This window comes from Coregonus lavaretus, assembly GCF_964263955.1.
Source record: "Coregonus lavaretus genome assembly, chromosome: 3".
NCBI classification, from domain to species: Eukaryota; Metazoa; Chordata; class Actinopteri; order Salmoniformes; family Salmonidae; genus Coregonus; species Coregonus lavaretus.
Genome location: NC_139990.1, coordinates 1,222,416 through 1,234,800, shown reverse-complemented (window position 1 = coordinate 1,234,800; position 12,385 = coordinate 1,222,416). Strand labels below are relative to the sequence as shown.

The 12,385-nt window shown below is 44.2% G+C and overlaps 1 protein-coding gene across 2 annotated transcripts in view; it reads left to right on the top strand.

The window, feature by feature from the left end:
* LOC311117374 (uncharacterized protein) overlaps positions 1–11,652 on the top strand; it is a 32,192-nt gene extending 20,540 nt beyond the window's left edge. For both annotated transcript variants that reach the window (XM_084157514.1, XM_084157515.1), the window contains exons 4-11: positions 197–799; positions 980–1,155; positions 3,410–3,521; positions 4,309–4,384; positions 5,182–5,366; positions 5,637–5,940; positions 6,441–6,605; positions 11,315–11,652. In XM_084157514.1, the coding sequence (XP_084013640.1) occupies positions 197–799; positions 980–1,155; positions 3,410–3,521; positions 4,309–4,384; positions 5,182–5,366; positions 5,637–5,940; positions 6,441–6,605; positions 11,315–11,551 (1,858 nt within the window). In that variant the 3' untranslated portion in view covers positions 11,552–11,652. The remainder of the gene's footprint in view (positions 1–196; positions 800–979; positions 1,156–3,409; positions 3,522–4,308; positions 4,385–5,181; positions 5,367–5,636; positions 5,941–6,440; positions 6,606–11,314) is intronic.
* Positions 11,653–12,385: the final 733 nt, after the last annotated feature.

Here is a 12,385-nt window from a genome sequence, read left to right as displayed (position 1 = left end):
GGATAGGATAAAGTAATCATTCTACCCCCCCTTACCCCACCCCCCAAAAATTAATAAATTTAAAAAAACATATTGTAAAGTGGTTATCCCACTGGCTATAAGGTGAATGCACCAATTTGTAAGTCGCTCTGGATAAGAGCGTCTTCTAAATGACGTAAATGTAAATGTCCATTTGCTTCTCTGTCTGATTGGCCAGGTTCTTGGCAGAAAACAAGAGCAAAAAGCAGCAGCAGGCGGCAGAGTGGGCGACTGGCCAGGACGGAGACAGCAGAGAGAAAGGGAACAACCTCTTCAACATAACATCCGCCTCCTTCAGCGCCAAGGCCGATAAGTCCCTGCCCTTCCTAGACCGAGCCGAAGAGGCATTCCTCAAGTCTCAGGCTGCTGAGAGAGAGCGGGAGGAGGAGGCCAAGCCCGAAGGAGCCACCCTGACGACACGGGACGTGTTTGGGAAGTGGGAAGACCAGCCCCATTACTACCCCCCGGGGAAGGACGAGGAGAGACTGAGAGACACGGCCGACGACGCGGAGGAAGACCTGGAGCTCATGGAGGAGGAGCTCTACCGCAGCCGCAAGCAGACCTCCAAGAAAGAAGAGAAGAAGAAGAAGAAGGAAAAGAGAAGTAAGCGGTTTCCATCTCCCGTCACCGCAGCAGTGCCCCCTGGGGTTTCAGGCAGCGGGGAGAAGGACAGGCCCCTGGCCCTGTTCCCCGTCACTAGGTTGGAGTCACCCCTACCCAGGCCCTCTGGGAAGAGGGATGGCCTGGAGCTCAGTATCAACACCTCTGATGAAATGCCCAGGTAACCATCACCAATGGTGTCCATCAGCAGATCTCTTGGAGGGTTAATCGTTTCTGAAACGGTCCTAATTCTGAACACTGCGTTGAGTTTTGGATATGCTTGAGGGGTTAACATTTTTATGGAACTAGGTCACGGTCTTGAACACAACAGTTTTGTATCAGCTTGTCTTCCTCTTCTCAGCTCCTCCGGAGGTCTGACCAAGGAGCGTGGCATGTCCAGGGATCTGGCGCATCCCACTAAGAAAGATCACGGACAGTTCCGCTCCATCTTCCAACACATACAGGCTGCTCAGCTCCGACGCAGCCCCTCCGAGCTGTTTGCGCAGCATATTGTCACCATTGTGCACTACATCAAAGGTAAGGGCTGTTACGGTGACCGTATTACCGCCACACCGGCGGTCACGAGTCATGACGGCAGTCAAATTCCACATGACCGTTTAGTCATGGTAATTAGGCTTCTCCAAGCTCTGATGCTGCTGGTGGTCATTAGTAGCCTACCAAACATGCTAACTGCCTGGTACTCAGCTCTCTGCTGTCCCTCTAATCACTCTGACGTCAATGCAAGTGTTATAAAATCAAATCAAACACTTCATGAGAGCCCATGAGCTCATGTTGCACAACATTTGTATAGATTATGCAATTGCGTGAGAAAACAGTTGATGGCCTCTATTAAAAAGAGGAGGATCCCATCAGCTTTCTATAGGCTAGGCCTACTATATTTATTTCTCAGCTTTCCTAATATTCAGCACATGGCCTATCTTTACAGTAGTATAGCCTACCTGGCTGGCATGAAAATGAACCATGGGAAAAGCACCCTCCATTCGCTATTAAAGCGCTTAGATGACATGTATTTTTTTCCCCCTGCCCCTGTTTTTCGAGACAGGTGCATGATAATGGTCCATTCTAAATAAAAACTGATTTCACACATATATTAACGCCAAGGTAGTGGGTTCGATCCCCGGGACCACCCATACACAAAAATGTATGCATGCATGACTAAGTCGCTTTGGATAAAAGCGTCTGCTAAATGGCATATTATATTATATTTTAGTATACTGTATGTAAAGACAAGATTATATCAAGAACAGTCTGATGGGTGACTACTAGCCTATCACTTGTGAATGATATATTATCACTTGTGAATGATGTATTATCACTTGTGAATGATGTATTATCACTTGTGAATGATGTATTATCTCGTGTGAATGATGCCCAGTGTGTGCTCTAAGGCAAGAAACAGCGCATGCCTTTTTTTGCGACTTTACATTTACATTTTACATTTTAGTCATTTAGCAGACGCTCTTATCCAGAGCGATTTACAGGAGCAATTAGGGTTAAGTGCCTTGCTCAAGGGCACATACTTTCAAATCATAGTCGCACACCTCATGTAGCCTAGCCCATAGGCCTATATGTTTTGATAAGGTTTGTATCACAACTAAAGTGTCCAAATAACTTCTTAAAATGAAGCACATTAATCCGCTTTACAACCGGTGTAGAGCCTAACTGGCATACATAGGCGGCGCGTGAGTTTCAAGTTTGGGGAAGATAATTTTCACCAGAAAAATGAACCTTTATAATAAAAGCATTACATGCATCATCGCATTTGCGGTCACTTTTGAGAATGGGGTTTTCCCGCTAATTGATTGCATTTTGGAACATTCGCGCTTATAGCCTACTGCCGTGTGCGCATTGCTGCGCTTACAATGTGAAGAAATAGCCTAATAATTTATCAACATTTTAAAGCTGAACGTTCTGATCTGTTGCGTTAGCCTCATTGCTTAAAAATGGTTTTGGGATGTCCATAATGACAAAGTTGAAGACGTGTTTTTAGAAATGTTAGCAAATGTATTTAACATTTTAAATACATAAAATATCTCATTTGCATAAGTATTCATACCCCTGAGTCAATACTTTGTAGAAGCACCTTAGTTCTGTCATTGGGTTGTTGGTCACCTCCCTGACCAAGGTCCTTCTTGCCCGGTTGCTCAGTTAGGTTGGCAGTCTGGGCAGTTCCATATATTTTTTTGTTCAGTTTCCCCAATGATGGAGACCACTGTGCTCTTGGAAACTTTCAACACTACAGAAATAGTTTTTCTAGTCTATCTCGTAGGTCTACGGACAGTTCCTTGGACTTCATGGTGTCGTTTCGGCTCCGACGTGTCAACTGTGGGGGCTATTATAGATGGATGAATAGATGTTTCTTTCTAAATCACGTCCAAACAATTGAACTAGCTGCAGGTGGACTCCAATCAAGTTGAAGCGACGTCTCAAGGATGATCAAAGAAAATCGGGATGCACCTGAGCTCAATTTGGAGTGTCATTGCAAAGGGGTTTGAATACTGATGTAAATGAGATGTATGTATTTCATTTTCAACAAATTTGCAAAAATGTCTGAACATGTTTTCACTGTCATTATGAGGTGTTGTGTTTTTAGATGGGTGAGAGAGAGAACATCTATTTTAATCAATTTAGAATTCAGGCTGCAACACAACAAAATGTGGACTAAGTCAATGGGTATGAATACTTTCTGAAGGCACTATATGTAAATATTGTCTGTATTAGAGGTGTTCATTAAGACGGGCTGTATATAAATATTGTATCTGTCCTCCAGCACAACACTTCCAATCTTCAGGCATGACTTTAAGTGAGCGATTTGCCATGTACCAAAGAAAAGCCGCTGAGATGGAATTGATTAAACAAAGGAAGAGTCCAGAAATCCACAGGTAAATCATTCTCAACCAACATTGTGGAAAGTACAGATAACTGCCAGAATAAAGGCAACACTTGAGTAAATGAGGGATACAAAGGTATATTGAAAGCAGGTGCTTCCACACAGGTGTGGTTCCTGAGTTAATTAAGCAATTAACATCCCATCAAGCTTAGGGTCATGTATAAAAATGCTGGGCAGGCCATTATTTGCCCATTTTATTCATGGCTATGCCCCCATAGGATGACAATGCCCCCATCCACAGGGCACGAGTGGTCACTGAATGTTTTCATGCGCATGTAAATTATGTGAAGAATATGCCATGGCTGTCTCAGTCACCAGATCTCAACCCAATTGGACACTTATGGGAGATTCTGGAACGGCGCCTGAAACGGTGTTTGCCACTACCATCACCAAAACACCAAATGATGGAATTTATCTTGGAAGAATCTTGGAATCCCTCCCAATAGAGTTCCAGACACTTGTGGAATCTATTCCAAGGTGCATTGAAGCTGTTCTGGAAGCTCGTGGTGACCCAACGCTCTATTGACACTTTTTATGTTGGTGTTTCCTTTATTTTGGAAGTTACCTGTAGGTCTGCCTTTTTGACTGACATAAGATTTATGTAACACGAATCAAGCATTCCATGTGGCTATGCATTATAAAGTTGTGTGTTGACGTTACCGTTCATATTTATGGTATTTGAGAAATATTTAACATTTTCTTTTGAGACCGTTGTGCGATAAGTACACGCTTCAGTGTAGCTGTATCCAACTCTCCTTTGTTTTGCGTCCCCCCTCCAGGAGAATCGATGTCTCCCCCAGTGCGTTTAAGAGACACTCTCACCTGCTGGAAGAGCTGGAGGACTGCAGCTACAAGGTGAACGGCCTTTTTGGCATTTGAAGTAAAAAAAATTGAAGGGAATTGAGACGGTCCAAAGCAGCAGTGTTGAGCTTTGTGCTTTTCTTTTAAAGGAGATGCATAAGTCTAAATCAAAAGAGGCCAATTGTGTATTGTAATGCCAAGCGAGCCCCCCAGCCTAAGAGATCATATGGTTATTGAGCTGTTATGTACGTACGTACGTACCCAAGCAAAGGCTAACAGGAAGTGACTTAAGATGCTGTGTCCGAGCCTCTCAAGGGACCCTAAGCAATGCCATTGTAAGTATTTTTCTTTAAACAAACAAGCAAAATGTATTCAAGTTCAGTACAAATGATTTTGTTTTGAAAATCTATGTTAAAAGCTGCTGTTTACTGTGAGTGTGTAGATGTTTGTCTGTAAATGTGTGTTTTTTCACTTGGCCAAATTACTAATTGAATAGAAGATTAACTTAGTCTACATTAACATACATGAGATTTGATTTGTTTACTTCAGAACATACATACAAAATACTTTGATATAGAACACAAGTTATTTGAAAGAAAAGCTGTAAGCATCAAGTCCTCCTTAGATCTCAGGAGGGATGCATTGTGTGTCATCACCAGCAGATCTAAAACTGTTTAACAAGTTCTGGCATTTACTGACTTTTTAACTATTTTTTTGTATTTCTTATGTATTGTATCATTACTTCATTATATTTTGTCAATTTGTAAAGTGGTAGGATGGTAAGTTAGAAGTTGTGGTATCCAAAGCGAAAGCGCCCACTAACATAGACAGCACTTCCTATATCTCTACAGGATCAGGGTAGAACAGCTAAAGGTGACCCAATGGACCTGCGTCTGGATATAGAGCGCCGTAAAAGGTTTTCTGGGAAGGAGCCTGGGCTGCACCAATGGGACGGGGGCAAGGGCTCCGGAGGCTCCCAGGGACCCAGCCAAGAGAGGTCATCAGAGAAATCTTCCAAACACCGCAAGAAATCAAAGTAGGTTTATTATATCTTAATGTGAAATCACCTCCCCATAGTCGTTTCCCATTTGTCGTACGTCAGACAGCACAATGAGCCGGTAGCGTTAGAATGAAACCGTCTGCCTGAAGACAATGTTTCATCCCTAAATTGTATCTTTCATTTAAAATTTAGTGATACAAGCTATATGTATGACATTTTCACCCTTGATGATTTCCTGTTTTGCAGTCCAACTATAGAGGCAGTCAAAACGGAGACTGATTGCTCTTTTACCCCTCTCACTCCCAGAAAAACCAAGAAGAATCGTGATCGCTCTCCGTCCTCCTCCTCCTCTTCCTCCTCTCCCTCTCCTTTCAGAGGGTTCAGAGGTAAAGACCACATGATGGAGCATACGGACCAAGGCTACAGTAAGCCTCGCATCGGGCCCCGGGACTACGGAGGCCCCATAGATAGGGGTCCCCCCCGGGATTATGAGGGCCACATCGATAGGGGTCCCCCCCGGGATTATGAGGGCCACATCGATAGGGGTCCTCCCCGGGATTATGAGGGCCACGTGGATAGGGGCCGAGGACGTGGAAGTGGTGGAGGATTTGTAAGTTCTGTTCTCTGTGTGGCGTAGCCTAACGTAACTTTATAAACTAGACTGGCACAACTGGAATGATGTGATTGATTGTCTTGTAATATACATCAGTGACATTCAGAAACAGAACACTACCACAATAGGCCTGAATCCTCTTCTCTCCACAGCCAACTGAGAGCCCCTAGTGTTCTCTCGTTCCCTCTCTCTCCTTCTCTCTTTTTCCCTCCTGGTCTCTCGCTCTCTCTATCCTTCTCTCTTTCCCTCACTCTTTCCCTCCCTCTCTTTTTCTCTCTCCCATACCCTCTCTTTCCCTCTCTCTCATACCCTCTCTTTCCCTCCCTCTCTCTCTCCGATGTCTTTGATCTTTATCTCTAGGATCAGCTTCCCCTCCCCCAATCCTAACCTTAACTGTTAGTGGGGAAATGCAAAACTGACCCAGGATCAGCATCTAGGGGCAACTTCACTCTACATCCCCATTCTGACCCAGTTTATTGTTGTTGTTGTGGTTTCAGCTCCCCAGAGTCAGAGGAGGAAGGGGCTGGAACAGGGGCAATTACCAAGGAAACAGCAGCAATGGCAACCCTCCTCCTCCTAATATGAACACCGCCCCCCCAGAGCGCCCCCCAGATGAGGAGTGGGACCCAGAGTACACCCCCAAGAGTAGGAAATACTACTTTGTGAGTTTCACCATCTGCTCTTTTAGCACATACAGTGCATTCAGAAAGTATTCAGACCTCTTGACTTTTTCCACATTTTGTTACGTTACAGCCTTATTCTAAAATGGATTAAATTGTTGTTTCTTTCTCTTCAAGGAGATGGAGCATATGGACACAATACCCCATAATGACTAAGCAAAAACTGTTATACATTTTTTTTTTTTATTGCAAATGTATATATAGAAACCCCCTGGAAATATTACATTTACATAAGTATTCAGACCCTTTACTCAGTACTTTGTTGAAGCACCTTTGGCAGAAATTACAGCCTCGAGTCTTCTTGGGTATCACGCTACAAGCTTGGCACACCTGTATTTGGGGAGTTTCTCCCATTTCTTCTTTGCAGATCCAGATCCAGATCCAAGCTCTGTCAGGTTGGATGGGGAGCGTCGCTGCACAGCTATTTTCAGGTCTTTCAAGTCCGGGCTCTGGCTGGGCCCCTCAAGGACATTCAGAGACTTGTCCCGAAGCCACTCCTGCATTGTCTTGGCTGTCTGCTTAGGGTCATTGTCCTGTTGGAAGGTGCGCAGGTTTTCATCAAGGATCTTTCTGTACTTTGCTCCGTTCATCTTTGCCTTCATCCTGACTAGTCTCCCAGTCCCTGCCTGCCGCTGAAAAACATCCCCACAGTATGATGCTGCCACCACCATGCTTCACCGTAGGGATGGTGCTAGGTTTCCTTCAGATGTGACGTTTGGCATTCAGGCCAAAAAGTTCAATCTTGGTTTCATCAGACCAGAGAATCTGGTCTTTAGGTGCCTTTTGGCAAACTCCAAGTGGGCTGTCATGTGCCTTTTACTGAGGAGTGGCTTCCGTCTGGCCACTCTATCATCAAGGCCTGATTGGTGGAGTGCTGCAGAGATTGTTGTCCTTCTGGAAGGGGTCTCCCATCTCAGAGGAACTCTTGAGCTCTGTCAGAGTGATCATCGGGTTCTTGGTCACCTCCCTGACCAAGGCCCTTCTCCCCCGATTGCTCAGTTTGGCCGGGCGGCCAGCTCTAGGAAGAGTCTTGGTGGTTCCAAACTTCTTCCATTTAAGAATGATTGAGGCCACCATGTTCTTGGGGACCTTCAATACTGAATACATTTTTTGGTACCTTTCATCAGATCTGTGCCTTGACACAATCCTTTCTCGGTGTGCTACGGACAATTCCTTCGACCTCATTGCTTCTGCTCTGACATGCACTGTCAAATGTGGGACCTTATATAGACAGGTGTGTGCCTTTCCAAATCATCTCCAATCAATTGAATTTACCACAGGTGGACTCCAATCAAGTTGTAGAAACATCTCAAGGATGATCAATGGAAACAGGATGCACCTGAGCTCAATTTCGAGTCTCATAGCAAAGGGTCTGAATACTTATGTAAATAAGGTATTTCTGTTTATTTTTAAAACGTACAAAAAATTTTAAAACAAACATTTGTTGCTTTGTCATTAATGGGGTATTGTGTGTAGATTTGCTGAGGGAAATGTTTTATTTAATCCATTTTAGTATAAGGCTGTAACGTAACAAAATGTGGAAAAAGTCAAGGGGTCTGAATACTTTCCGAAGGCACTGGAAATTATTGCTTTGTCCTAAATGGCACCTTTTTGCCTTTATAGTACACTACTTTTGACCAGAGATGATCTTGATTTGAATATGGAAACCTGGTCTTAATTGTGTTTCAGTATTGTGATAGTTGATAATCTTCGCTCTTAGTGACATTTTAATAGAACATGGAAACAGTACCAGTCAAAAGTTTGGACACACCTACTCATTACTCAGGGTTTTTCTTTATTTTTTACTATTTTCTACATTGTAGAATAATAGTGAAGACATCAAAACTATGAAAGAACACATATGGAATCATGTAGTAACCAAAAAAGTGTTAAACAAATACAAATATACACTGCTCAAAAAAATAAAGGGAACACTAAAATATCACATCCTAGATCTGAATCAATGAAATAATCTTATTAAATACTTTTTTCTTTACATAGTTGAATGTGCTGACAACAAAATCACACACAAATTATCAATGGAAATCAAATGTATCAACCCATGGAGGTCTGGATTTGGAGTCACACTCAAAATTAAAGTGGAAAACCACACTACAGGCTGATCCAACTTTGATGTAATGTCCTTAAAACAAGTCAAAATGAGGCTCAGTAGTGTGTGTGGCCTCCACGTGCCTGTATGACCTCCTTATAACGCCTGGGCATGCTCCTGATGAGATGGCGGATGGTCTCCTGAGGAATCTCCTCCCAGACCTGGACTAAAGCATCCGCAGACTCCTGGACAGTCTGTGGTGCAACGTGGCGTTGGTGGATGGAGCGAGACATGATGTCCCAGATGTGCTCAATTGGATTCAGGTCTGGGGAACGGGCGGGCCAGTCCATAGCATCAATGCCTTCCTCTTGCAGGAACTGCTGACACACTCCAGCCACATGAGGTCCAGCATTGTCTTGCATTAGGAGGAAGCCAGGGCCAACCGCACCAGCATATGGTCTCACAAGGGGTCTGAGGATCTCATCTCGGTACCTAATGGCAGTCAGGCTACCTCTGGCGAGCACATGGAGGGCTGTGCGGCCCCCCCAAAGAAATGCCACCCCACACCATGACTGACCCACCGCCAAACCGGTCATGCTGGAGGATGTTGCAGGCAGCAGAACGTTCTCCACGGCGTCTCCAGACTCTGTCATGTCTGTCACATGTGCTCAGTGTGAACCTGCTTTCATTTGTGAAGAGCACAGGGCGCCAGTGGCAAATTTGCCAATCTTGGTGTTCTCTGGCAAATGCCAAACGTCCTGCACGGTGTTGGGCTGTAAGCACAACCCCCACCTGTGGATGTCGGGCACTCATACCACCCTCATGGAGTCTGTTTCTGACTGTTTGAGCAGACACATGCACATTTGTGGCCTGCTGAAGGTCATTTTGCAGGGCTCTGGCAGTGCTCCTCCTGCTCCTCCTTGCACAAAGGCGGAGGTAGCGGTCCTGCTGCTGGGTTGTTGCCCTCCTACGGCCTCCTCCACGTCTCCTGATGTACTGGCCTGTCTCCTGGTAGCGCCTCCATGCTCTGGACACTACGCTGACAGACACAGCAAACCTTCTTGCCACAGCTCGCATTGATGTGCCATCCTGGATGAGCTGCACTACCTGAGCCACTTGTGTGGGTTGTAGACTCCGTCTCATGCTACCACTAGAGTGAAAGCACCGCCAGTATTCAAAAGTGACCAAAACATCAGCCAGGAAGCATAGGAACTGAGAAGTGGTCTGTGGTCACCACCTGCAGAACCACTCCTTTATTGACTTGAAGTTACAAAGTGTTCCCTTTATTTTTTTGAGAAGTGTATTTTAGATTTTAGATTCTTCAAAGTAGCCACCCTTTGCCTTGATGACAGCTTTGCACACTCTTGGCATTCTCTCAACTAGTTTCACCTGGAATGCTTTTCCAACAGTCTTGAATGAGTTCCCACATATACTGAGCACTTGTTGGCTGCTTTTCCTTCACTCTGCGGTCCAACTCATCCCAAACCATCTCAATTGGGTTGAGGTCAGGTGATTGGAGGCCAGGTCATCTGATGCAGCACTCCATCACTCTCCTTCTTGGTCAAATAGACTTTACACAGCCTGGAGGTGAGTTGGGTCATTGTCCTGTTGAAAAACAAATGATAGTCCCACTAAGCGCATACCAGATGGGATGGCGTATCGCTGCTGAATGCTGTGGTAGCCATGCTGGTTAAGTGTGCCTTGAATTCTAAATAAATCACAGACAGTGTCACCAGCAAAACACCCCCACACCATCACACCTCCTCCTCCATGCTTCACGGTGGGAACCACACATGCGGAGATAATCCGTTCATCTGCTCTGCGTCTCACAAAGACATGGCGGTTGGAACCAAAAATCTCGAATTTGGACTCATCAAACCAAAGGACAGATTTCCACCGGTCTAATGTCCATTGCTTGTGTTTGTTGGACCAAGTAAGTCTCTTCTTCTTATTGGTGTCCTTTAGTAGTGGTTTCTTTGCTGGAATTCAACCATGAAGGCCTGATTCACACAGTCTCCTCTGCAGCAGAGGGAACTCTGGGTCTTCCGTTCCTGTGGTGGTCCTCATGAGAGCCAGTTTCATCATAGCGCTTGATGGTTTTTGCGACTGCACTTGAAGAAACTTTCAAAGTTCTTGAAATGTTCCATATTGACTGACCTTCATGTCTTAAAGTAATGATGGACTGTCATTTCTGTTTGCTTATTTGAGCTGTTCTTGCCATAATATGGACTTGGTCTTTTACCAAATAGGGCTATCTTCTGTATACCACCCCTACCTTGTCACAACACAACTGATTGGCTCAAACGCATTAAGAAGGAAAGAAATTCCACAAATTAACTTTTAACAAGGCACACCTGTTAATTGAAATGCATTACAGGTGACTACCTCATGAAGCTAGTTGAGAGAATGCCAAGAGTGTGCAAAGCTGTCATCAAGGCAATACATTTTAATTTGTTTAACACTTTTTTGGTTACTACATGATTCCATATTTGTTATTCCATAGTTTTGATGTCTTCACTATTATTCTACAATGTAGAAAAGAGTAAAAAATAAAAACCCTGGAATGAGTAGGTGTGTCCAATCTTTTGACTGGTACTGTATGTCCTTTTCACTGACCTCTCTCTGGCCATCCACCTTACAGCATGATGACCGTGAGGATGAGAAGACATGGCTGGAGAGCTGTGGCCGAGGAGCCTTCCCCCACAGCAGGGGTCGCTTCATCTACCGCAAGGGCAGCAGCAGCCCCAACAAGTGGACTCATGACATGTTCCACACTGGGGAGGAGGGGGCCGAGCACAGGGAGGAGCACCACACCGAGATGGACCAGAAAGACGACAACCAGGCCGCCGGAGATCCCTCCGCTTCCTCCAAACTGTAGTAGAGACCATTTGCGACAAAAAATAAATAAATAAATAGTAGAGGACCTTTTCCTCCTCTTGCTCCTCCTCCATCCTCAACCACCAGAGCTTTCTGTCCATTTGTGAGAGGTCATCTGATCCTCTGAGATCATCTCTGTGTAGGCTATAGGAGCCTGAACCCTGGTTACCTGCCTGGCCCTGCACACAGTCACATCAGAATGTACATGATAGTTGTTTTTGTATTGTTGAGCCAGTGCCACTTTCAGTAAGTTGTGAAAGCGATGTTGAATTGAACTTTAATTAAGAGCAATACTTTTGTATTTGACATTTTATTTGAATTACTACCAGTCATTTGTCTTTGTTTCTGGGTGTTGAATTACTACCAGTAATGTCTTTGTTTGTCTGTATTTGCTTGTTTGTTTTGCGAACAAGAGACTGGTTTTCAGTCGTCTTCTGGGTCCTCTGCAATGGTGACGGTATTGCAGCCACGTTGATTTAAAACTTAAAGGACAAAGTATTTTCCCTCTTAAGACATTGAAATGACAAATGCATTTGTGCCTTAAAGTTTATATTCATACATGGTGATATACAGTTGAAGTCGGAAGTTTACATACACCTTAGCCAAATACATTTAAACTCAGTTTTTCACAATTCCTGACATTTAATCCTAGTAATAATTCCCTGTCTTAGGTCAGTTAGGATCACCACTTCATTGTAAGAATGTGAAATGTCAAAATGATAGTAGAGAGAATGATTTATTTCAGCTTTTATTTATTTCATCACATTCCCAGTGGGTCAGAAGTTTACATACACTCAATTAGTATTTGGTAGCATTGCCTTTAAATTGTTTAACT